Consider the following 27722-nt stretch of genomic DNA (forward strand, 5'->3'; position numbering starts at 1 on the left):
CAAAATTGTAGTGATGAAAACCTAGAAACATTAGGGTATTTAGAGATAGGTAATTGAATAGATAAAATCCTTGTGATAGATTGTTGACTGCAGCTTAGATAGCTGACTTACCATTCTGTGTTCTTTCTGTTTATATCACACTGTCTTTGTCAGAGACTCTACTTAGTCAACATGGTTAGACTTAAAAACACACACCCACTTTCTGATGCAACCATATAATTAAGAAACTTAGAAAAATTTAATTAAAGCATATTTTCATTCAGTTTTTCTCCTTTATTATTTAGTCGAAATTCTGCATTCACACAAGAGGGAACACGGCTACGACCATCTTCAGTTGGTCATTTGGTAGATCATGTGGTTCATACTTCCCCAAGAGAAGTATTTGTGAATCAGAGATCTCCATCATCAACACAAGCTAATAGCATCGTTCTGGAATCATCACCGTAAGACCTCTTTTCATTTTGCTTCCTAACTGTATTTTCACATGCTCCGAACTGCTCTATATGAAATAATCTGGGAAGTTAGGGTATTGGATACAAAATTTTATTTATGCCATTTTTGAAAATTTATATATTTGTAAATACATTCATATGTTCTGGAGAGTTCTGGTTGCCTCTCCTCCTCCCACCTAGTCACTGTAGTGTTATTTTGTTGACTCAAACTGTTCTTCAGTTTTTAGTGCATACACATAATGTAGCACCGTGGTCAGAGAGTGTGGTAGTGAAAGGTAGAGCTTTGTTAATATTTTTAAAGTAAGGGAACTATGAGGATGAATAGACAGTGTTGAGAAAATTAAATAACAAGCCAGACACCTGTAGTCCCAGCTACTTGGGAAGCTGAAGCAGAAGGACTGCTTGGGCCTGGGAGTTCAAGGCCAGCCTGGGCAACATAGTGAGACCTCATCTCTTTAAAAATAAATAAATAAATAACAATAGGTCACAAAAAGCATGCACACATCATTTCTAAACTCCATGCCTACCTCATAATTGCCTACTAGTTGATACATAAATTCAACTTCTTAATTGAGTATTTACACCCCATCAGCTTAATGCCTAATCTGTATATTCTCACAGTAATATGCAATATCTTGATTTATTGGCTTATATAATACAGATAGCTCATCTGCAAGTAAAAACATGGTAAGAGAATTGGGTGGGGGGGAAGTAAAATACTTACAAGATATACAGATAGGTAAGAAGATCCATTAAGTGTTGAGGAGGAGAAGATAGAATGAATGTGATCAGAGTTAAAAAAAGAATGGATATGAAAGTCATGGGTAGAGGAGAGACGGAATGTTCATGGTTGTCCCTGGATAGCAAAGACTTCCTTGGCTGGCTAAGTGAGCCAGGGGTGGGGAACCTGCAGCCTTCTGATTTCACGACTGTTCTTTCTTAAGCACCATAGGAGGCAAGAAAAGCTTCATCTTTTTCTGCTGAATCCCTTTTAATAAAAGGATTTGTTCTGTAAAATTTGGATTCAGTCAAAAGGCTACACTTAAGAACCTGGAATGCCACAAATGGCCTTAAGGCTACAGATTCCTCACCCCAGTGTGGAAATTTAATATTTTATAACTTTAAAAATTATAATTGTAAACTTTTTGGTTGGTTTTTAATAATCTTGTATTTTCTAATTCTGAAACTTTAAAATATAGTAATGCAGGACATGATTGAAATATTAATTGATTTGATTTAAAAATCAGCAGCAGTTGGTGGCTCATGCCTTTAATCCCAGCACTTTGGGAGGCTGAGGCAGGAGGATTACTTGAGGCCAGGAGTTCAAGACCAGACATAGAGAGGCCCCCATTTCTACAAAAAAAATTAAAAAATTAGCCAAGCGTGGTGGCTTACAGATGAGAAAGCCATGCTTACAACACATGCCCCAATTTACAGAACAAAAACTCTAAGGCCTTCCCTACTAGAACCAGCAGGGAAAACTTTGTATCCTAAACAAGAATTTTGTTGATTTTTAATCCATAGATTTTAATTTTTCAATTGGCCAAATGCATTTCAATAGGTAGTGAAATAGATTTTTTTTTTTAAGATTTTTCACCATTTTTTTAATTGACAGATAAAATCATCTCACGAGTTCTCTATTTCTTAAGTGAGAACAGGAGATAGCTTGTACTGTTTAGAATAAAGTTACTATTTATAGGCAGGGATAAAAATAAATGAGATCATAGTCTACCATTTGCTTCTTTTCTTTAAATGTTTCATAAAAAATTAGACTGGTTTAGTTTGTAATTTTATGAGATAAATAATAGCTCTAGAATAATTTTAAAATACCTAACAGATGTTTGTTTTAATAAATCCATATCAAAAATACTAATATACTCCTAAAATGTAACAAGGAAGCTCTGGTATCTACAAAAATAACAATCACAGTATGTGAATTGGGCAGTTAAAATTTTTTTATTAGGATACAAATTGCTAAAGGCAACAACAGAGAGCTGCTTTGCCTGCAAAATATGCTGCTTTCACTGCAGTTGTTGAAGCATTCATGAGAAAATTTAAAGCTGACTGGACTGAAATAAATTGGGAAAATTTTTGCCCACATGTTGATTGACAGTTCTTACAAATTTTTTGCTACTATGTGACAGCATATTGCTCTGTTAGGAACATAGTACACTTAACATTTTCATTATTTGCTCTCTGCTTAACATTTTCCAAAATGTCAAAGTTGCCAAGCGCAGTTCCTCTCTACTCAGGAGGCTAAGGCAGTGGGATAGCTTAAGCCCAGGAGTTCAAGCCTATAGTGTGCTATCATCACCCCTCCCCCGCCCCTTCCCCCCCCCCCCCAATAGCCACTGCACCCCAGCATGGGCAACATAGTGTGACCATGTCTCTTTAAAAAAAAAATTTAAAAATTAAAAAGGTCAGGCTGGGCACAGTGCCTCATACCCATAATCCTACAACCTTGGAAGGCCAAGGTGGGAGGATCGCTTGAGACCGAGAGTTCTAGACCAGCCTGAGCGATATAGGGAAACCCGTCTCTACAAAGAATAGAAAAATTGTCCAGGCATGATGATGCGCGCCTATAGTCCCAGCTACTTAGGAGGCTGAGGTGGGAGGACCACTTGAGCCCAAGAGTTTGAAGTTGCAGTGAGCTATGGTGATGCCACTATACATACTCTAGCCGAGGTGACAAAACAAGACCATCTCAAAAAAAAAAAAAAAGGTCAAAGTTTAAGATAAGCACGTTATTTGTGATGAAAAACCTAGTGTAAAAGTTGGGCATTTGGCAGAAGTTTGAGGTTAAGTGAGCTATGATCAGGCCACTGCACTGTATCCTGATCAAGAAAGACCCTGTCTCAAAAAAAAAAAGGTTGTATATTTGGAACACTTTTAGAATTATATTCCGAACGCTTATTTCTCTTAACATCTGAAAGCTAACGTAAGTAGTACCATTAAGTTAGAAATGTTATCAATTAAAGTAAATATGAATGTATTTAAGGCTTGCTCTCCACTAGTCTTGCTTTCTGTTCATTAAAATATAAGTAATTTCTATTAGAATTTAAAATATAGCAGATTACCATTTATAACCAAAACGGAGTGATTTAAAATAGTCATGTTCAGGATATGCTCTGATTAAGTCCTAGGTGTTCTGTTGAAGCCTCAGATACTGGCAGGTAGGAGGGGTGCTTAGCTTTTATCTATTCATAAGTTGGCTTCTGAGTAGTAGTTCATTTGAAGAAAAGACTCCACTGCTACAAGAAGTTTAGAAACCTCCGATTTAGAATAACTTTCCTCCTGCTTTTTGTAGTTATTTTCTTTGAGGTGCAACTGTATAACATAATGGTAAGAGTACAAGTTCTGGATTCAAACTAGGTTTAAAACTTAATTCCACCACTTCTAATTAGGTGACCTTTGATGAGTTATTTTATCTCTTTAAGCTTCAGTTTTCTCACCTTTTAAAAACAAGTTGTTAATACCTACCTTATAGGGGTGCTGTGAGCATATGATTATATAGCTTTTTTCAATTAAGCTTTTGGGATATATACTGATGGCTTTTATATTATTAACAATTTATGTGTCTGCATATTTTTGACGTATGGGTGTCTGAATGAACACAGTAAGAAATTCTCCACATTCTCAACTTTCTCCTTAAGTTCCTAATCACAAGAGACTCTACACAGACTTCATAATCCTCATGTGTTAAGTCCATTTCCCTGAGCCGGTCTTTCCCAGACTATCTCATTCTAGTCCTATCTAATGAGTCCTCTGCAGCTTTGTCCATACCTTGTCAATTCCTTTTGCTTAGTCTTTGCCTTTCCTCTGCCCACTCTCAGCTACTGGAAGTGATGACTTCCATCTACAAACTCAGTTTTACCTAATTCCCATTCCAGTCTTGACCAAGCCTAGCAATATATTATGAACCCTACAAATACTAGCCTGCTCTAGGACAAAGAAATAAAAAAAACCAAAGACAGTATGAATTGAAGATAATCAAGCCATGGGGACTCATATTAGATGCTGTATTTTGTGACAGCAAGACTAATTGCAGGTCCCTGAACTGCTATAACTACACTATGCTTACCTGCCATCTACCTATGACTAAAGTCTCGATTACTTCTATCTGGACACTAAGGACAGGGACTGAATGCCCAGTGAAAAATAGAATGACACCGGTAATTACAGTTAAATGAGTCTGTTATGTATCTTCGAAAACACAATTTTAAAAGAGCCACCATTCCTGGCAAGTTTGTATTAGTGTCTAACAAGAATATAGTTTTTATTTATTTTCTAGTCTTAAATTAGAATAAATTTTTTGCTTCTGTCACAGGCCTATATGCATAGTCAGACCTTTAGCATTTTTTTTAATTCATGATTTTCAAAGTTTATCTTGCTCATTTTTCTTTTTGATAAGTAACAAAGGTAACAACAATGATCCCTTCAGGATTGCCTTTCTTTCTAACTTTATGACAGATCTTTTCCGGCTCCCATCTTTAAAGTCAGATGGTTGCCCCCACTTGTAAGACTCCAGCCACAGCCCAGATCCCCAGGTTGTTCATTGGACCTTTAGCACTGTTACTTCTTTCTTTGATTTCTTTTTCCCTTGTTCTGTCTAAGCCACCTGTTAGTAGAGGCTGGACTTCTCTTTAAAGTATAGGTTTCTTCCTTCAGGGTACCAGCTATTATTTGTTTGTTTGTTTCTTTCTTTCTTTTTTGAGACAGAGTCTCACTCTGTCACTCTGGGTAGAGTGCCATGGCATCATCTGTGCTCACAGCAACCTCAAACTCCTGGGCTCAAGCATCCTCCTGCCTCAGCCTCCCAAGTAGTTGGGACTACAGGCATGTGCCATGACACCCAGCTAATTTTTCAATTTTTAGTAGAGACAGGGTCTAGCTCTTGCTCAGGCTGGTCTCGAACTCCTAGTCTCAAGCAGTCCTCCTGCTTTGGCTTCCCAGAGTGCTAGGATTATGGGCGTCAGCCACCGCACCTGGCCTGTTACTCCTGATAGAGCTATGTTTCACTATGCTGCCTGGTTATTCTCCCAACTACATGATGTCTCCTCATTTGGTTATACTTGGCAGTTTTGTGTGTGCACGTGCCTACAAATAGTATCATTTTTAAGAACTGGTCTATTTCATGACATTATTTAAAATGTATTATAATTTCTGATTATAATGCATGGTTTGCCTATGAAAGTCATCTTCGTAGATAACAGTTTAAGTAATAGATTGCACATAATAGCTCTACATTAGATATGAAGAAGGAAGTTATTCATTAAAATAATGAGTTAATACTCTTAAAAATGTAATTAATGACCTTTTCCCAACATATGAATTTCAGGTGTCTATGTTAACATTCTTGATTACTTTTACAGACTTTATTTTATGTGTGCATATATATATATATAGTTTGGCTATTTAAGTTGGAAGCATAGAAGGAGGAAACAGTTACTGGGATTAATGAGAGAGCACATAATTAAATTGAAATAGCTCCCCAGACCAACCTCACTCTCTGCAGCAATCAGGCATCTGAAGAGCCTGCCTGCCACTCTCTGAGAAGTTACTTTAATAAGAAAGTTACATAAGACAATGAGAATGCAGGTAGCCCTGTCATGAAATCCAGGGTTTTACTGTCCTTTCCTTTGCTACATCTCCGTCTAGACTCCATTCTCCTTAACCTTTTCTTTAGAATTTGGCTTAAATCCCAACCCAAGCTCATATACTTGGACTCTCTTCCTATCTGTGTCTTCCTGCTTGTTTTGAATATTTAAGAAGAGGTCATGCTCACATACCCACTGGAGTCTGGCAAGAAACATGGGAGTGGAGATTTATGTGGATTAGAGTGCCCATGCCCTCATCTAAAGGCAATAGCTGCCACTTGCCTTTATCCAGTGTTTGACAACTAGTAATGTAGGTCCATTCTTTCCAGAGCTTCCAGATTTTTCATTTTGAAAATCCAGATTTGTATGTAATTTTAAAATGTAGTCAGTTAACTCACATGATTTTTATAAAAGCAATGAATGGGCCAAATGTATGTTAGCCAAAATTGGCCCATAAGCCATGAATTTATAACCACTGTTTTAAGACAATGATTTCTAATGAGATGTACACAATGAAAATTATCTCTGGAGGGTTTTTTTGACTATATGTGCCTAAGAACTAACCCCAGAAATAGAGATTCAGCAGTTTTAGCAAAATATTCCATATTGCCACTGTTACGCCCATACCTACCAGGTTTAGCTCATTTAGATATTTCACTAAAGATCAGACTTGAGTTATTCTGCTGTATATTTTGGCACTATATTTAGACTGATAGCTGGACGAAGAATAAGAAAGTTGCTCTAATTCCGTTTCCATCTGATCTCAACCTTATACTTTTTCCCACAAACCTTTAGTTTTGAGGCTAAATGCTTCCTGTGTATGACAAATGTATGCAAAACCAGAAAAAAAAAACTATGCCTAAATAAGGGGTGAGACCTGTTGATTAATGTATGTGGAGTCAAAGATTATACTTTCAGGGATCATTTCTATAATTCATTATATATGTGGAATCAGGTAACTTCTGATTTTTGTAAAGTTTTGGAAATTCTTTATCAACTGCTTTCTAGAAATGTCACATCTGTGAGGTTCTGCCAAGGGATGTCCATCTTTATCTCCTCTAATCCTATGTAGTAAGACATGGTAATTGAGGTACATATCTTTATTCTAGTCCATGGAATCATTTCCCTGGACTAGCAACACTTGAATGTATTTACCCTTAGGGGCTTAGGTTCTTGGCAGTTGAAAGTACCATAAAAACCACTTACTGTGTTTGGGACCTGGAATTCCTGTCCATTTAAAGCAGAGCTCAGTGAAGTTTTTGTTGAAAAGGAAGGTCGTGTACTTTGATGCAATCCATGTAGACTTAGCAGAATTTAGAGCATTTGTGCCTGTTTTTACGCAGAGATCTAGGTTGAGTGGACATTATTGTTCACTTGCTTAGTTAGTGATTATATTTTATACCAGATTATAAAATTTCAGAAAGATTCTATTCTTTATTGGAAGAAACTTCCCTGGAGGACCATACAATCACACCATGCATTACTAATCCCAGCTGACTCCCTTGGCACTAATCATATTTTCAGCTTCACTACCATATCTACCAGGTATCTAGCAGCCAGCCTCTAGTAAGTTCACACCCAACTTCTCTACTAAGAACATATATATCCAGGGGGCCCTGTGGAAGTAATCTGTATCAGTTATCTTGGGCTACATTATGCCATGATAGCAAATAAGCCTGACTTAAAGTGACTTGCAGTAACAAAGGTTATTTCTTTCTTACATTATATGTACATCATGGGTCAACTATGGCTCTGCTCCACATTATCTTCATTCTGGGACCCAGAATGACAGCAGTCCCTGTTTGAGACATGGCAAGTCCCATGGCCAAGGAAGAAAAGAAGCCTAATGAATCATAAGCTGTTTCTTTGGATTTAGGGGTTTTGTTTCTTGTGGGTTGGTTGGTTTATTTTGAGATAGGATCTCAATCTGTTGCCCAGGCTAGAGGGCTGTGTCATCATTATAGCTCACTGCGACCTCCAGCTTCTGGGCTCAAGCGATCCTTCTGCCTCAGCCTCCTGAGTAGGTGGGACTATAGGTGTGTGCCACCATACCCAGCCAATTTTTTTGTAGAGAAAGAGTCTCGCTATGTTGCTCAGGCTGACCTTGAACTCCTGGCCTCAAGTGATCCTCCTACCTTGGCCTCCCATGCTTGTTCTTAAAAGCTAGAATTTCTGCCTCGAAGTTTCCCCTGTAATACCTAGCTCTTTTTAATGATGCTAGCTGCCACAAACTGAGGCTTATGCTCTCTAATGTTAATTGATTTTCTTTTTCTCTCCTTAAATCATAAACTCTGACAGTATCTCAGCTAGTTTTGTCTCTTCGGTGATGATCTCAGCATTCTTGCTCAGATTTCTAGTCCTTGTCACATTATTATAATGAGTTCATTACTCTGATGAATTATGATTTATTTCTACATAGATTAGGCTAATCTCTTAAGTTAATTAGACTGGACCAGGTGTTTTATCCGAAGAATGGCCCAATTCTCAGTTCTGAATTCTCTTTGCCTGCATTATTCCCTGGCTACCCATGGCTCCACTGAAAACCTTAAAGAAAATTTTTTTTAGAAAGGTGTGTACATTGTTATAGTAGATTAATAAATATCTTAGGGATACCTTTAAAGTGTACTTTATTATACACTTATTTACATATTTGATAAAATAGGAAATTAGATTTACTACTTCAAAGTTAGGAAAAGTTTCATTTAAAAAGTGGCATTTACAAACAGATATGATATTTAAAGCCTGTCTCCTACCATTGTAAATATTTGGGTCACTTGACCCTAACTTTTAAAAAATAAATGCTATGAGACAACTTCTGAAATATTTATTTTTTTCCTTTTCTTTTCCTAGATCACAGGAGTCTCCTGGAGATGGACAGCCTCCAGCTTTGCCACCCAAACAATCTAAGAAAAACAGTTGGAACCAAATTCATTATTCACATTCTCAGCAAGATCTAGAAAATCATATTAATGAAACATTTGATGTTCCATCTTCCCCCGAAAAACCTACTGTAAGTAGCTTCTTCAAATTTCTCACTTTCCGTTGAATTTTTAAAATTCTAAATAAAATTTCTTTTGTACTGTGGCATTTTTTAGTTGTAAATCGTATTACAGTACTTTCTCTTTTTCAGCATATTCTTTGGTTATGAATTGTGCCATGATGTAACTCAGTATAAATTCTATAATTAGAAGTGGTTATAGGGAATGCAGGGAGTATATAAGAGGAGCTAATTGAGCTGTAGGGTTAAGGGAAGATTCCCAGAAGAGATCATCTCTGACCTGCATCTCGAAGCATAAATAAGAATTAACTAGATTCTTTCCTTCAAAGAGCAAGCATAGAGCATACTAAGTGAAAGAAGCCAGTAACAAATAGCCATATATTATATGATTCCATATACATGAAATATCCAGAATCTATAGAAAGGATTAGTTTTTGACTAGACTTTGAAGAATGGGAGGTGGGGGAATGGGGAGTGACTGCTAATGGCTACAAGATTTCTTTGGGGGTTGATGAAAATATTGTACAATTAGATAGTGGTGATATCTGTACAACTCTGTAACTATAGTAAAAAATATTGAATTATATACTTTAAATGGATGAAGTGTATGGTATGTGGATTGTATCTCTTGTTTTTAAAAAGCACACGTATCAAGCAGAGGAAGTATCATTTGAATTCCTGTAACATTTATGAGTACTTGATATGTGCTTTTATATGTATATATTTATATGAGAACCTGGCCAGGTTGTAAGAATATAGCAATTAATAAAGACAGGCATGGCCCTTGTTCCTCCTGGCATGTATAGTCCAGCATGTGGTGGCAAGAATGCATGAGAGAATATGTCCAGTTTGACTAAAACTGCAAGTTATTTGTCAAAGAAATTTACTTTTCTGAGCTAACAATTTGATTTGAATTATGATTCTTTACATACTATAGATAATAAAATCATACAAAAAACATGCTTCATGTATACTTGAAGGATAGATTTTAAGTGAAAACAACTAAAAGTTATTTATTTTTTGTCTTTTTAAGCCAAATGGTGGCATTCCACATGATAATCTTGTTCTAATCAGAATGAAACCTGATGAAAATGGAAGATTTGGATTCAATGTAAAGGTAACCTGGAATTTACATTGTACTCAGTTTTTAAATGCAGATGTTCTTATTTTGGTAAAATTTGACTAATGTTTGACTTGCTATCTTTTTAAGGGAGGATATGATCAGAAGATGCCTGTGATTGTGTCCCGGGTAGCACCAGGAACACCTGTGAGTTATCTAAATATTTCAAGTAAATCCTGTTTTCCAAGCATACGTACTTACTTTATCATTTTTTATTACTTTAAATAAAGGAAGAAATTTATCATTTCTTTTAATTTGTCAAGCATTACATGTCATTAGCTGAATCTCTTGAATTGCTAGGAAGTTAGTTTTATTTATTCCCAGGTCAAGAAGAGTAAATCCTTGTTTTTTGAAGCTTTGTTTTCGTAAAGAAGCCACTTATGACTTTCAGTGCTTCTAAAGTGTTAACAGATTCTATCAAAATAATCCCCTTTAAAAAAAAATGTAAACAGAAGTAGAGTTTTAGGGGCTTTTTTGTTTGCTTATTTTTTCATTTAGAATAGCTTAAATACATTATATTTGCTTACTTTCTATTTAAGTCATTTATTTTTTTTCTTTGTTCTTACCACTATACAAACATGAAATTTACTTTAAATGGAAATCATACTATAAGGACAATTTTTTAAACTTTTTATTATGAACATTCTGAACAAAAGTAGAGAAAACCTTATATTTACCCATTATATGTATCCCCTATTTTACTTATCGTTTAGCTTCAACAACCATGAACTTTCTATTGATCATAGGACAAATTGTTAATTGTAGGTACATTATCTTTATTGTTGTTATATGTAGCAAATACTGCTTTCAAATTCCCATTTATGTTGTCTACTCTGTTTAATTTCATTTTTCTTACCTAAATGGTCTCCATATACCCTTCATCATTTCAATGTCTCTCTGTCCTAGGAAAAGTATGAGCCAGCAGCCTGAGAGAAAGAGGCCAGCTATGTTTTTTCAGTGCTTTTCAAATTTAGTTTGAAAATCACAATTGAGATTGATCAAGGATATCATGCTGTGTGGTTTTGGTTCTAGTCTTTAAGGACCTTGTTGGTTACAGATAACAGGGTACTCACGGAATACCCTGGCATAAGCATAGACACAAAATAGCTTCTGTAAGCATAAGCATGTCAGATAGCTATAGAGGTGTCACACAAAACCTGAGGATAGGAATGCAGTCTGACCTCTAGAAGAAACTTTAAAAATCATCAAGACTCTGCTTTTCACCTTTATTTCTTTTTATATGATTGTTCCATTCTTCTCATTCAGTGGAAATTAATTTGTACACTGAATCAGCTTTATCTCTCAAGCCTCTCCAAATAAAACACTCCAGACTAAATAAAACAGTGTACTTAGTAACAACTTCAAGCCAAGTCCTGTGGTATCACCACCACACACACTGAAGTTAGATTGTGACTGATAAATCTCCACTAAATAGAAATTGTATAGCTATCTTCTGCTACTTAAGCCTCAGTTTGTGTGGTAAGAAATGACTACTAATAACTTCCTTATTTATATATTTACCAGCACAGTAACCTATAGTGACTAAACCTCTCAGTCTAAATTATAAACTCCTGGGAAGTAAACCCTTAATAGATCCAACTTGGATCAGATGTCCTCATTTGAAAAGAGTCAGTTGTGGTTGGGGGAAAGGACATGCATACATACCTATACACACGTATTACATATGTATACATACATACATACTGTGTCTAAAATGACTTCCAGAGACATACTGTGCATATCAAGGATGGAGACAAAGATGGTAGAAATAACCCAAAATTATTTAATGGAAAGTATGTATATATTTGGGACTGCAGATAAGGAGAGCAAAGACTGCAAAATTCTCACCTATCATATAGAAAGTTAATGTCTAAAATAGAAAACAAAAACAAAAGGGAGATGTTATTTAGAGATACAGAGGTAAATACAAAAAGATGTTGAAAGAAGTTGCCTCTAGAGACGGGGATGTAGTAGACAGAAGCACAAGAAATGTTTTCTGGCCGGGCGCAGTGGATCACACCTATAATCCTAGCACTCTGGGAGGTCGAGGCAAGAGGCTCACTTGAAGTCAGGAGTTCAAGACCTGAGCAAAAGTGAGACGCCGTCTCTACTAAACATAGAAAAAATTAGCCAGCCAACTAAAAATAGAAACAAAAAATTAGCCAGCCGTGGTGGCGAGTGCTTGTAGTCCTAGCTGCTTGGGAGGCTGAGGCAGGAGGATTGCGTGAGCCCAGGAGTTCGAGGCTGCACTAGCCCAGGTAACAGAGCGAGACTCTGTCTCCAAAAAAAAAAAAAAAATGGTTTCATTACAATCTCAGCTCTTTAAACTGCAATTTATAACTTTACTGAAAATAAAAATTTAAACTAAAACTTTTAAAAATCAATTGTATATCTTTTGACCCAACAATTTCACTTTTAGGAATTTTCCCTAAGAAATAATTGGGCTAGGGAACAAAGGATACTTACTTAACACAAAGATATTCATTGTAGTGTGGTTTATAATAGTTTGAAATTGAAAAAAAAAATGTACGTCATTAGAATTGGGGAAATAAATTATATGTTGCTTTGCAGCTATTGAGATGATGATTTAACTCTATATAATATGTCCATAAGATGATATTATGGGATAATGTTATAATTCCACATATATATTTGACTCAGTTTATTAAAATGTAAATTGTGTACATAGAAAAAGTCTAGAAACATGCCCAGAAAGTTAGCAGTGTTTCATCTGGATAATGGAATTACTGGCATTTATCACTTTCTTCTATATTCCTTTTTTAATTGTCAGAATCATGACAATGAGCATGCATTGCTCTTATAATTAGAAAAAATAATACACCTTTCTTTATTTGTATGGCAGTTGTAATAGTGAATAACTCAAAAGAAATATTCATTTTTTTCGGAGCAGTGAATTTGGATAGTTTTCAACTAAGTCAAGAATGTTCAGGGAACATTCTATAGACAGGTTCATTTCCAAATGGAATTCTATGACTGTGAGCTTTCTTTTTAAGCTATACAGATTATTCGTCATTTTCCCCTTCTGCCACGTAGAACTATGTCCCACAAATATTGGCTGAATTTAGAACAAATAAAAACAATAGGAATTTATCATTTTTATATTACTTCATTAATTTAGAGACTACAGTCTTCAAATTGGAAACCAAATTTTAGGTAATTGGGGAAAATGGACAGGGTTTCAATTTTTTTTTAATTTTTATGAATACATCATAGTTGTACATATGTATGGGATTCACATATTTTAATGTTATTTTTCTATTAGACACCTTCTGAAGTGGATAAAATAACTCCCAATTAAAGTCATGTTTCTCTTCCTTTTTTTCCCCCCTACTTTTTCTTAGAGACAAGGTCTCACTATGTTGCTCAGGCTGAAGTATAGTGGCTATTCACAAGTGTGCTCATAGCTCACAGCAACCTCAAACTCCTGGGCTCAGGTGATCCTCTTACCTCAGCCTCCTGAGTAGCTGGGACTACAGGCATGCATCACTGCAACCTGGTCATGTTTCTCTTCCTATCTGATAATCTTTTAGCCAATAGCTGTCGCTCCAACAAAATTCATTTTAATATGCAGTTTATCTACACTTTTCCAGATCAGAATGAAATGCAAATAAAAAAATAACATGCCCAAAAAAGGCAGGTTAAGTATGAGAGTTCCTTCAGCAATAATGGGTATAGTAAGAGAGACTCATAGCTATCCTCTCTAACACAGAGACCACCTCTTCTCTTCCACTAACTAGACTATCAACAAAATAATGTGAGAAGATAGCTCTTTCAGCTACATTTTCCCCAGTATCATTACCTCCCAATTCACCATATTTAGGTGTCTCAAAGACATTTACAAAAACTTTGAACCACATTGGTGCACAAAAGCATTACACCAGTAGTACACAGAGGGAGTATATGAATGTCTGTCATCTACTTCACTACAGGAGTAGAAAAAATAAGCAACTCAAGAGAAGGGACACAACCCTAATTGAATATTTTAGATTTTAAAGCTTTGAGTTGAATTATATCATTTTTATCTTCACAGACAACTCTATGAAATAATAGGGCAGGTATCTGTTCCATTTTCATTGTTTCAGGTGTCCATGATCACACATTTCTTAAGCAGCACAGGAAAAACTTGGCTTCTAGACCAGTGCCCTTTCAACTAATGACAATACTTTGTTGGATTTTATTGACTTTACGTTTATAATGAATTTGAGTAGCTGTGCTTTCCTTTCTTCATGCCTTTGCCACAAGAATTTCACTTTTTTGTAAGATTCAACCGCATCATTTCCTTCTCTATCTGGCCTATCATTCTTCAAACTTGATTCTCACATATTTTCATTGCTTTGTTCCCAGAACACACTGTCCATATTTCAATTTTTTTTCTCTCTTTTACCTTAATTACTGTTTTGTTTCTTAATAAAGTGCAGATGGTCCTCACTTTGCACAGTAGTCCAGGACGGTAAAAATAAACACTCAAGAAGAAATCATGGGCCAGGCGCGGTGGCTTCCGCCTGTAATCCTAGCACTCTGGGAGGCCAAGGCGGGCAGATTGTTTGAGCTCAGGAATTCAAGACCAGACTGAGCAAGAGCAAGATCCCATCTCTACTAAAAAAATAAATAAATAAATAAATAAATTAGCTGGACAACTAAAAAATATGTAGAAAAAATTAGCTGGGCATGGTGGCACATGCCTGTAATCCCAGCTACTCGGGAGGCTGAGGCAGTAGGATTGCTTGAGCCCAGGAGTTTGAGATTGCTGTGAGCAAGGCTGATGTCACGGCACTCTAGCCTTGGCAACAGAGTGAGACTCTTGTCTCAAAAAAAAAAAAAAAAAAAAAAAAAGAAATCATGCAGTGATCTTGATCAGTGGGAAAATTTATGGTTGTTCCCATGACCTTTAAATTTTTCATCAAAACATCAAAATCTCTCTGTTTCTTATAAAGGTAGAAAGAAATGAAAAATAGTAAAACTAATATTGATTTAGTATCCTATAATTCGAAATACTGAGCATTAACATGTTTTATTTCCTTGTGAAAACTTATCACAAGTAGTTTGAATAGTGCTTGCTAACTTCTTGTCATTTTTGTAACAGTACAAAGTAAGCATCTTTTCTTGCCTTGGCAAGTTGTCATGATCCTCTCTTAGGTTGGATCCACTCCCAACATTTTGTCCTTTGAACTTTCTGTGTTGTGAAATATCTCACAGAGTTCCTTTGGCTACATATGTAGTCTCAAACAGCAGTATCATCAACATTTCCATAGTTACCTATTTCTTGTAGAACTCAGTTTCACTTCTAGCATTAATCACCTTTCGTTTATTTGCTGCACTTTCATCTTTTTCTGGTCAATTCCTTCTTTAGATTTCTTATTTTTATATATGAGTTTATCACTGGGAGACAAAGAGGCAGTACAACTACATGCTTTGCTGTCTGTGCATAAACTAAATAACAAATGTGCATCATCAAATCAACAGTAGACTTTGAAAGAACTGATGTGATTGGTCACTGATAATGATGAGTTTCTATCATTTATGTAATGATTTTTCTACTGAAGACATAGCAACAAAGTTTGTACTTTATGCAATTATTCACAGTTAGCAATTATTCACAGTTAGCAATTATTCACAGTTAATACATTGTGGTAACTAAAATTTCAACCACATTGTTAGGGGGGCTGATGTTATTTAACACATTAACTGCCATGTGACTTGTAATTAACTCATGCTAGTTTTGAGCCTGGGGCCTCGTGAAGTATATATAACTCACATGTCTCTTTACCTTGAGCCACTTGAACTATTTTTTAAGTTGCATACAACTCACACACAGAAAACAATAAAAAATAACAAATTTTTCATTAAATTAAAAAGGATCATTTGGTTTTCGAAGTTTTTTTTCTTTAATAAAACATGTGGCCCCAGGGGAAAAAATTTTTTTTTCTAGTGTGACAATGTTTTAACTAACCCATGGTAACTGAAATTTGTATGTATCTAGACAGTGCAAAGCAAGGGCTGTCTGTGTGTATGCACCTTGAAATTATCAGTCTTCTCTATATGTCTAAGCACATGATAGGTCATCAAGAAAGAAATTGTTGAATGAAGAAAGAGAAAAAAATAGAATCTTCATGGGATAGCTATGTTTCTGCATTTTTTAAAATAAATGAATAAATGGATAGATACTTTTTTACATACAGTTTAATTCTTCTGTTCTAGAGTTTATAAAAATAAATTCCCGTGCTTTACTTTCAGAGAGCTGCATGCAAATTTGAAATCTTATCTGCATTGCATTACAGGCTGACCTCTGTGTCCCTCGATTGAATGAAGGGGACCAAGTTGTACTGATCAATGGTCGGGACATTGCAGAACATACCCATGATCAGGTTGTCCTGTTTATTAAAGCTAGCTGTGAAAGACATTCTGGGGAACTCATGCTTCTAGTTCGACCTAATGGTAAGTACTCTGTGTAGTATTAGATATTTGTCATAATTAATTACAATTTATTATTGGACACATCAACTGGAGTGCTAACTTAAAACATAAGTCGTGTCAGTTTCCTGCTCAAAGCATACTGGCTTCCATTTATACTTGGAGTAAAATCCAATTTCATGGCCACCTTTCCTCCCACACAGCCTTGTTCATTCTTCTCTATTCTATACTGGCTTTCTTGCTGTTCCTCAGATGTTCCAATCCTCTGCCAAATACACTCTTCTTCATTTTTATATGACTTATTCCTCAGTTCATTAAGGTCTCTGCTCAGATGTCATCTTCAGAATCTTTTTCTCCCCTGACTACCATTGGTAAACTGGCCTCCCTTTTCCCCCAGTTGCCCTAGTAGCAGTAGTAAGTACTCAAATACTTTTTGAATGAATGAGTAAATTTGAACTTTGTTGCACCTTTGGAAAACTCCATAACAAGCTATAGTTAGAACAGTTGTTTAAAAATCCTGTCTATGTTGGCCGGGCATGGTGGCTCAAGCCTATAATCCTAGCACTCTGGGAGGCCAAGGGGGGAGGATCACTTGAGGGCAGGAGTTCGAAACCAGCCTGGTCAAGAGTGAGACCCCTGTCTCTATTAAAAGTAGAAAAAATTAGCTGGCCAACTAAAAATAGAAATAAAACATTAGCCAGGTGTTGTGGCAAGTGCCTGTAGTCCCAGGGACTTGGGAGGCTGAGGCAGGAAGATCACTTGAGCCCGGGAGTTTGAGGTTGCTGTGAGCTATGATGACACCATGGCACTCTAGCCTGGGCAACAGAGCGAGACTCTGTCTCAAAAAAAAAAAAAAATCCTTTCTATGTTTTCAGTAGAGATGTCTACCTGCCTAATCATTTCATCTCCCACTCTGGACAGCTGACTTGTTAATTCATAGTCATAGAGTCCCAGGTTTTAGAGAAACTTTAAACACCGTAAGCTTTGGCTCCTTTGCTAATTGCATGATTTTCCTCTTCAACAACCTCAAGAACATCTTAACGATGTAGAGTACTCAGTGGCTCCTGAAGTAGTTCATTCCATCTTTGGATAACTTGAACTATAAATTGAACTAAAAGTACATCTTCTTTCAGTTATGTTGTTCCTAATTATATCATTTTGTGCTACATAGAGTAAGTTTAAACCCCTCTTCTTTCAGTTTTTTGACATCAGCTAATTTTACCAGGAACTTCCCTCCACTTCTCCAGTTTATTTAGGAGTCCCAGAGCCTTCAGCCAGTATTCGTATGGCATTGTTTCAAGTTCCCTCAATACCTTATCGGTCTCCTCTAAGAAGGAAGTTGTATGTGCCTATCTCCCAGAATTAGACATATTCTTGTAGTTTTATTCAGAACAGTTTACTGTTGATCATAGTTTTAGCCATAGAATAATCATTGTTTAATACCATGTTGCAACTTGTTGAATATGTAACATAGGAAAGTAAAATGTAATTAGACTTCTACCTATTGCCACCACACCTAACCCTGCAAAATTTTGCAAGAAAGTTTTTGTTTGTTTTTAAAGGCTGCAGTGGTGGTTCACACCTGAAATCCCAGCATTTAGGGAGGCTGAGGAGGGACAATTGGTTGAGGCCACAATTCTGAGACCAGCCTAGGCAACATAGTGAGATCTTGTCTTTACAAATAATGTTCAAAAATTAGCCAGGCATGATGTCATGTGCCTGTAGCCGTAGCTACTCAAGAGGAATTCTAGGTTGTAATGAGCTGTGGTCCTGCCACTGTATTCAAGCCTAGGCAACAAATTGAGACCCTATCTCTTTAAAAACAAACAAACAAACAGAAACTCTTCTTGTTCACAGATAAGCATTTTCATTGATCTTCTCCATTTATGGTCTAGAATTGGCTTTCTAGGAAGATTAGTAGGACTTCAATAGAACGTTCTATTTTTACTTTTCAAGGAGCTTGTTCATTTAGACCTGATACTTAGGTAATCATTGCTAGTCATTTTCTATCACATAAAACTTCAGATTTTGTACGAGGAATAATATTCTTTCAATTTTATTCTGTTTTCTCTTGATAATAGATCCTAAAGAACTTAATAATAACAGCTAATAGTTATTGAAAGTTTTCTGTGCACCTAGGCTCTTTTGTATATTCTCATTTAATCCTCAGAGCCATCCAGTGAGATGAATTATCCTGATTTTATAGTTGAAGACACTACGGCACCAAGACATTCAGTTACCTGATTAAAGATTCATGACTGGTTCAGAGCCAGAATATGAATAAAAGTTCATATGAAGGCAAAGGCATGGCCTTTGTTCAATTCCAAATTGCCTCATTTTTACTTTAAACCTACTAGAGGGCCTACTTCTTACAAAAGATCTTTCTAACATTGTTTTATAGTCAAAATCTGGACCAGGACCTCTGTCTGCTTTCATTGTGGGTCTCATGTCCATTCTTTTTTTAAACAATTAATCCTAGCATCTCATGTCTATTCTTATTTAAGATAACATATAATCAGGCCAGGCACAGTGGCTCACACCTGTAATCTCAACACTTTGGGAGGCCGAGATAAGAGGATTGCTTTAGCCCAGGTGTTTGAGACCAGCCTGGGCAACATAGCAAGACCTCGTCTCTACACACACACAAAAAATTTAATTAAAAAAAGTACTTAATCAAAATTTAAAATTATGTTTGCCAAGAATGTATATTTTTTTCTGATCTTTTCCCCTTTAATTCTTATTTCATCAACCAAATGCAGTCACACCTCTTTGTCTTTTCATTCTTCATTTCAGAGATTTATTTTTCTCAAAAATGTTACACATTTGAGGGCTTCCTGGACAAGACTACAAGAAGTCTCTACCTTTGCTCCATATTTTAGAAAGCCGTGCTCTGGCTCTTCTTCAGCACTGTAACCTAGCCTTCCTTTCCAGACCCCGTTTTTCAATCCTCATTTCTCTGTTCAAATAGCCTTGAGCCCACTTCCTAGGCAGTTGTGGGCATTTTCCACAGGTCCCTTTTCTCAAGAGTGGATCATGTGGTATGTGTACCCTAGGCCAGCAAGGTGGCTAAGAGGCAGGAGTTTGCAGGGAGGGAGGTGTAGAAAGAGCTTACATGTGGGCTGAAATATTTACATGTATGTTTATAGGCTCCCATGTTAAAGACCAGAGCTAAGAGTGGGAAAAAAAGTAGGGTAAGCTACAGTCCTAGGATTTAGGGTCTGACTTTCTTCATACTACCATGACCATGAATTCTGGCCCAGAAGTCTCATTTGAAATCTGGCCTCCCGGGTTGTTTTGTAGATGTATTAAGTAAAAAGCATAGTGCCATGTTTTGTTTAGCACTGTGTTCAATTTTTTGGTAACTTAATCATATTTAGACATATATAGGGTTCGATTTGTACTCTTGCCCTAGGTCCCACAAATTAAGGGCAGGTATTTTCAGAGCTGCTTCTTAGCAGCTCCTGTTTTTTTTTTTTTAATGTCTTTTCAAGTTATAGACATTTTCAGCTATAGCCAAGAACCCTTCTTTCCCCCAAAGGTACAGCAAAGCCCGTCAACGCCACAGCTATTCTTTCTCCTTACATAGTAGCACCAGACTCAGACCTGATGTAATTCTTCGTAAATGAATTATTTTTCTGATACAAAGAATGTAACTGGTAAATTCCTATCATGAATTCATTAAGATCTCCATGTATGTTTTTGTTTTGTTTTAGCTGTATATGATGTAGTGGAAGAAAAGCTAGAAAATGAGCCAGACTTCCAGTACATTCCTGAGAAAGCCCCACTAGATAGTGTCCATCAGGATGACCATTCCCTGCGGGAGTCAATGATCCAGCTGGCTGAGGGACTTATCACTGGAACAGTCCTGACACAATTTGATGTAAGTAATATCATTGTATATACAAAGCATTTGCCTGTATTTTCTAATTAGTTCCATGGTTTCTTAACTGCCTAATCTATCCATTATAATTTATATACTAAAATAGTATTCTGAGAAATGTTTGACATAAAAAGAGTTCTAAAATGCAAAGTTTTAAAAATTGCTCCCAAAATATTACCTATGGTTATATAAGTAGATGTCTGTTTTAAAAAGAGGGATAGGGAAATTTTACACATAAGTCAGCAAACTAAATTTTTTTCATAATTAAATAGCTGTTTTATTAAAGGTAGTAGATGAGTATAGGCTATTATAGACTTTAAAATCCTGAGTTAAAGGAAAATAACTTTTATTTGTATTTAAAGTTTATACCTTGTCATATTTAATCTTTCTCTAATTTTTGTCAGTGCAGTCTTGAAAACTAGAGAAAACAAAACTCTCAGCTCATTGTATTAGAAGAACAAAAATGCTTCTTGAGCATTTAGAATCCATATTTTGACCAATGAGCATAGAGTGGATTTTGAAATACTCTATTTAGACTGAACTTTTTACTTGTTTAATTTAATAAAACTGAATGGTTTTTACTGTGATTTTAAAAATTACCATCATTAATATTTTATTCTCTGAACTATATGTTATAGATAAGTGTTTGTAACCATAAAACATTTAGAGGTATGTGTCAGTTTTTCTTTTAAAAAGTTCTTACTTAGGTACTGTAAATACTTCTCAACTAAATGGAAGCTCAGTGTTTTCTGCAGATTTGCTATTCAAAACTTTAGGTACTTCTGCTGTAACCAAATTGTTTTTACTTGTTTTTTCCATTTCTCAAAATATGATATATAATTCATGTCAAAAACTACAGAACTCAGCTTTGTACATTTGGTTCATTACTAGCCTAAAGTACATAATTGTGTAGACTATGTATTCTAAGGAAAAAAACTTGTCTCTGTTAATATAAAAACATATCTGAAAAACAAAACAGAAATTGTTGATGATGGCTTGTTGGACTTGTACTTTTTTTTTTTTTTTTTTAGCAACTTTATCGGAAAAAACCTGGAATGACAATGTCTTGTGCCAAATTACCTCAGAACATTTCCAAAAATAGATACAGAGATATCTCGCCTTGTAAGTATCTGTGGTCTCTATAAAGTTTAATCTTTCTCCTTTTTTTTGAGACAGTCTCACTCTGTTGCCCAGGCTACAGTGCGGTGGCGCTAGCCTAGTTCACAGCAACCTCAAACTCCTGGGCTCAAGCGATCCTCCTGCCTCAGCCTCCCAGAGTGCTAGGATTACAGGCATGATCCACCACACCCAGCCAAGTTTAATCTTTTTAACATAACTTTATTAACACATTATTTCTCTTAAATTTTTTCCAGATGATGCTACACGGGTCATTTTAAAAGGTAATGAAGACTACATCAATGCAAACTATATAAATGTAAGTTTATTTTATTATGCCTTTGTCATTTGGAATAATAGGGGCCATTATAAACTTTGAAATACATTTCTTTTTGTTACAAGCATAAGCTTGATATAATATTAAAACTTCCAGACACTGAAAAATATTATCAAAATAATACTAAAGAAAGTAGGTTGGTACTGGCATATTACTATACAGATGAAGTAGTGGAATGGAATAGTCCAGTTCAAAATTAGACTGAAATAAATACTAGAATTTTGTTTATGGTAGAATTGGCCTTTAAAATAACTAAAGATAAAATAGACTATCCAGTGAATAGGTGATTAGGTTAACTGTGTAGAATATATCATTGTAATGAGGGGTTCCCCCTTCCCATTTGGGAGGGAAATAGTATCACTTTTTTTTTTCCTTAACTTTGTAATGTAGAAAATTTCAAATGTATGAAATGAGAGCAAAAATGTAAAATGAACCTTCATGTATACATCACTCAGTTTCAGTGACCAATCTTATTTAGCCTATATCCCCAAACATCCAGATTGTTTTGAAGCAGATTTGTACGTTATATAATTCATCTATAAATACTTCACCTACTCACTGTTGATGCCAACATATATTCCAAATATATCAAAATATAAATTTTAAAAATGAATCATGGAAGTACTTGAAGGAAATATGTGAGAATTGTTTAAAATCTCAGAGGGGGAAGGTTTCTCTAAGTTTAGAAACATGTCTAATTTATAAGAAGAGATTGATGAATTTGGCGATGTAAAATTTTTAGAGTTTGGTATTTTTAAAATACTAAAATCAAATGGCAAACTGAATTTTTAAAATACTAGAAAAGGCTTACTTCAATATACAAAAAGCTCTATAAATGAATGAGGAAAATAAAGGAAGTCCAATGAAAATAATGGACTGCAAAGACAATTCATAGAAGAGGAGGGAGGGGAGGAAAAGGATGGGTAAATTTCACACCTAATGTATACAGTGCACACTGTCTGGGGGATGGGCACACTTCAATTCAAATAGTACAAAAGCAAGTTATGCAACCAAAAAGTTTGTACCTCCATAGTATTCTGAATTTAAAATAAAATACTTCGTAGAAAAGGAAATGCAAATGACATTTTAAATTTTATGGACATTTTAAAATCTATACAGAAGTAGAGAAAACAGCTCCATATAACTGTTACCCAGCTTTAAGAGCTAACAACAAATGACCAATCTTGTTTCATCTAAGTGCTACCCTCCCCCAATTATTTTTTAAGTCCAAATATATCATTTATTTGTAAATACAGTTAAAGTCTTTTTGAACACTAAATTAGAGACTATTGAATCATTACCTCGGAGAAATATAGGGCTAGGTTCCTGCAAGCCATCTAGTCACAACATTTTTATCAGCTGATCAATATATAACCTTGTTTTTGTTTAAAGTCACCGTGTTTAATATATATTGTTGATGAATTAACATTGAACTCTCCCTGATCATCACCTAAATACAAATCTGGGAACGACACCAATTGGACATCAGACTGAGGTGGGGGGTGGGGGAGGGGATGGGGGTATGCCTACACAATGAGTGCATTGTGCACTGTTTGGGGAGTGGTAACACTTGAAGGTGCTGACTCGGGAAAGGGGGGGTGGGGAAAAAATATGAAACTATTGTTTTTAACTTGCACTGTTCACTTAATAATTTATCATGAAAAAAAAAAAAAAAAAAACATTGAACTCAAAGCCAACAGCACTGTAAAGCACCCCTGAAGGAAGCTTATCTAACACACATATTTTCTCCATGAGGTATATGATAGCCTTCTTGTTCTTAGGAACATTAGATAGCACTTCAACACTTCACTTAGGGACCATTTTAAATAGCAAAATCACGAAGAAAAAGCACAAAAATGCAAAAAAAGTAGCACTATATAGCATGCAAAAAGGGCATTTATTTACAGTATGAGCGCTGAAACAAAAAGACACAGATTTGCCTTGTTCAATCTCAGCTGCCAACATGCATGTTTTCAGGTGACTCAATTTTGCAATACTCTGAGCATGTCTACAAATGACCAAGAAAGCCCTGCGACTGTTTTAGGGTCATGAATAAATTTTAGCAAATAGTCAAATTTGCAAACCTATGACTTGAGGATAAGCTACTTTGGAATGTACCTCTGATGAGGACTTTTTTTCTTTTTTTTTTTTTTTCAAAACCACAATACCATTATAACACTTAGAAAAATAACAGTGTCAAACACAGGTAAATGAAAAATACACTTAATTAATGACAAAGAATAGTGCAAGTTAAAACTGCAAGAAATTACTGTTTCACCTATGAGATTGAAAGATCAAAAAATTTGATAGTACCACATACAGTTCCACATCCTTTATGTGAACACATGGATCAAATATGCTTTGGGATTCAGAATTTTTAGAATTTTGAAAGGTTATTCAGTGCTTATAACATACTATAATATGTAGCTCTGGGACAAGTACCCTGTAATCAATATATTGATATGCAACAGCAAACTATAGATATTCCCACTCAGTGGAACTAATGAAGCATATAAATAGTCTTAGGTCAGTTCAGGTCAGACTGTGCTGTCAAATGAGCCCAGGTTGGTCAAGTTTACAAAAGATCAAAACAAAACCTTGAATTTCAGAGCTTAAGATTCAGTTTCAGAATTGTGGATAAGGGATTATAGGTCTATTAATGAGAGAATATTGGAGAATAAGCATTCCTCATACATTATGGGTCAAAGTATAAATTGATAGAATCTCTTTGGAGAACAATTTGGCACCATCTGTCAAAATTTTAAGTGCACCTATACTTTCATCCAGCATTCTCATTTCTTCCTATTGCCCATACAGATACAGTTCTACATTTGTACAAAAATGTTGTTTACAAAAGTACTCAGTTTAGCTTTGTTGCTGGTAGCAAGTAGATTAGACTTAAATGTGTGTGAAATATTTTGTTGTATTTATACAGTGGAGCCCTTAAAAAGAATAAAATTTTATACACTAATCTGACATCTCAAAGGTAAAGTGAAAAAAAGAAATAATATGCATAACAACATTATAGTATGCTACCACTTTTTTAAAATAGTTTTACGAAAAATGGGAAAATAGTTTTGCATGTATATTTGTGTGTTGTGTATAGAATATCTCTGAAAGAGAGGCCAGGCATGGTGGCTCACACCTATAATCCTAGCACTTTGGGAGGCCGAGGCGGGAAGATTGATAGAGCTCAGGAGTTTGAGACCAGCCTGAGCAAGAGCGAGACCCCGTCTCTACTAAAAGTAGAAAAATTAGCCGGGCGTTGAGTGCCAGCTACTTGGGAGGCTGAGGCAGATCACTTGAGCCCAGGAGTTTGAGGTTACAGTAAGCTATGATAAATAATCCCACTGCACTGTAGCCCAGGCAACAGAGTGAGACCCTGTCTTCAAAAAAAAAGAAAAAAAAAGAATAAAAAGAAACCAGGAGAAACAATTGCCCTCCTGGGCATAAACTAGAGGCTGGTATGGGAGGGACAAGGGACTTCTTTCTTTCTTTACCCTTTGTTTGCCTTGTGCACATATCTCCTTTTTTAAAAATTTAGTCTCAAAAGGTAGGATGATGACTCATCTTCCCCAAACACTATCTTACCTCATTCTGAAAATTATGAATTTAAAATATTATTCTAATATGCTTTAAAATTATTTTATATATAAAGTACAAGCTAAAACAAATGGCAGAATTTTTTTTTCCTCACAAATTTTACCAAGAAGCTATTTACTGATAAATATTTTTTGTTTCTTTACCAAGTCTCACCCTCTGAAACAGGTTCTCTGTAATGCTGCTCTAAAAACCATAAGAGTATTTGGGAAATAGTTAAATTCCTGTTTCCACTAATTGAAAGATAAATACATATAACTACTGAACATTGCCAAGAGATTTCTTCTACAGATAAAGTAAGAAATTGTTGGTAAAGATTTTTTTTTACTGACTAGTTTGTTGAGATAGTTGTATTCAATTCAACAACCAGTTAGTAGATAATTTTCATATTCCTGATGATAGCAAAAAGTATTAATGCAAAAGATTTTATTTTTCTGTTCTGTTCTTTTCTTTTCAGATGGAAATTCCTTCTTCCAGCATTATAAATCAGTACATTGCTTGTCAAGGGCCATTACCACACACTTGTACAGATTTTTGGCAGATGACTTGGGAACAGGGCTCCTCCATGGTTGTAATGTTGACCACACAAGTTGAACGTGGCAGAGTAAGTCATAGTTGAATCTTTCTTTTTGTTGTTACTGTTGTCATAGTTGAATATTACATATTCCTTGGGCTTTCTTTCAAATTCTCTTGTATATATATAATCAAAATATTCACATTAATTTAATCTTTTGGCCGGGCGTGGTGGCTCACGCCTATAATCCTAGCACTCTAGGAGGCCAAGGCAGGAGGATCACTTGAGGTTAGGAGTTTCAGACCAGCCTCACTAAGAACGAGACCCTGTCTCTACTAAAAAATAGGAAGAATTAGCCAGCCATCTAAAAATATAAAAAAATTAGTGAGGTGTGGTGGCCCATGCCCATAGTCCCAGCTACTCGGGAGGTTGAAGCAGGAGGATCGTTTGAGCCCAGGAGTTGGAGGTTGCTGTGAGTAAGCTGATGCCATGGCACTCTAGCCCAGGCAACAGAGCGAGATTCTATTGCAAAAATAATAATAATAATAATCTTTTCTAACCTTTAAGCTTCTTGTGGTTTCATGATTTAAATCATCATGATTAAGTCCTTAAAACTGGGACTAACACATTGGCGTGTTAGACATTATTATTGTCATTGTTATTATTTAAAGGGATTAATATATATCTGATAAGGGGCTTTTATCTAGAATATATAAAGAACTCTTACAGCTTAACAATAAAATGATAAATAACCTAATTAACAAATGGGCAGAGGATTTGAATAGACAGTTCTCTAAAGAAGATATACAAATGGCTAATAAGCACATGAAAAGATGTTCAACATCATTAGTTATCAGGGGACTGGAGATGCCACTTCATATCAGGTAGGATGGCTAAAATAAAAAGAACAGATAACAAATGTTGAGGATAAGTCAGCAATTTCATTCCTCGATATACCTAAGAGAGTTGAAAACATGTCCACATAAAAATTTGTACATATCATTCATGGCAGCATTATTCGTAATAGCCAGAAAGTGGAAACAAGCCAAATTTACCAAATAAAATGTATATTCATACAGTTGAATATGTGACAGTAAAAAGGAACGAAGTATACTGATACATGCTACAACATGGATGAACCTGTAAAACAATATGCTAAGTGAAAGAAGTCAAAAAGACCACATACTGTCTGATGCTGTTTATATGAAATATCCGGAATAGGCAAGTCTGTAGGGACAGAAAGTAGATTAGTGGTTGCCTAGGTCCAGGATTGGGGGAGGGAAACGATATAGGAGAGAATGCACAGTGACTACTAATGGGTATAGGGTACCTTATGAGTGTAGTGAAAATCTCCTAAAAGTGATTATGTTGATGGTTGCGCAGTTCTGTAACTATATTAAAGCAATTGTACGTACACTTTAAATGGGTGAGTTGTATGGTATATGAAGTATGTGTCGTTAAAGCTATTTAAAAATCTCAGAAATTTAATCAGGATATTTGCAGTCTCAAAATATAGCCAAACAGATTACTCAATTATTACAAAGAGAAAAGAGTGACAAAGAAAAAATGTTATTGATTGGCAGATTCAGATGAAGGATATATGAAATTTTGTTAAATTATTCTTGCAACTTTTCTTTTAGTTTGAAAGTTATTAACAATTTAAACATCTTAAAAAT

General features: G+C 35.5%; 1 protein-coding gene across 1 annotated transcript in view; it reads left to right on the forward strand.

Annotated features, from left to right (window-relative positions):
• PTPN4 (protein tyrosine phosphatase non-receptor type 4) overlaps window positions 1-27722 on the forward strand; it is a 187462-nt gene that overhangs the window by 148565 nt on the left and 11175 nt on the right. Inside the window, exons 15-23 of the mRNA XM_069461012.1 lie at window positions 285-443; window positions 8900-9059; window positions 10081-10164; window positions 10258-10314; window positions 16467-16623; window positions 20313-20479; window positions 21511-21601; window positions 21853-21914; window positions 25990-26136. Of these exons, the coding sequence (XP_069317113.1) occupies window positions 285-443; window positions 8900-9059; window positions 10081-10164; window positions 10258-10314; window positions 16467-16623; window positions 20313-20479; window positions 21511-21601; window positions 21853-21914; window positions 25990-26136 (1084 nt within the window). The remainder of the gene's footprint in view (window positions 1-284; window positions 444-8899; window positions 9060-10080; window positions 10165-10257; window positions 10315-16466; window positions 16624-20312; window positions 20480-21510; window positions 21602-21852; window positions 21915-25989; window positions 26137-27722) is intronic.

The sequence above is a fragment of the Eulemur rufifrons genome, chromosome 1 (assembly GCF_041146395.1).
Source record: "Eulemur rufifrons isolate Redbay chromosome 1, OSU_ERuf_1, whole genome shotgun sequence".
Classification (NCBI taxonomy): Eukaryota; Metazoa; Chordata; class Mammalia; order Primates; family Lemuridae; genus Eulemur; species Eulemur rufifrons.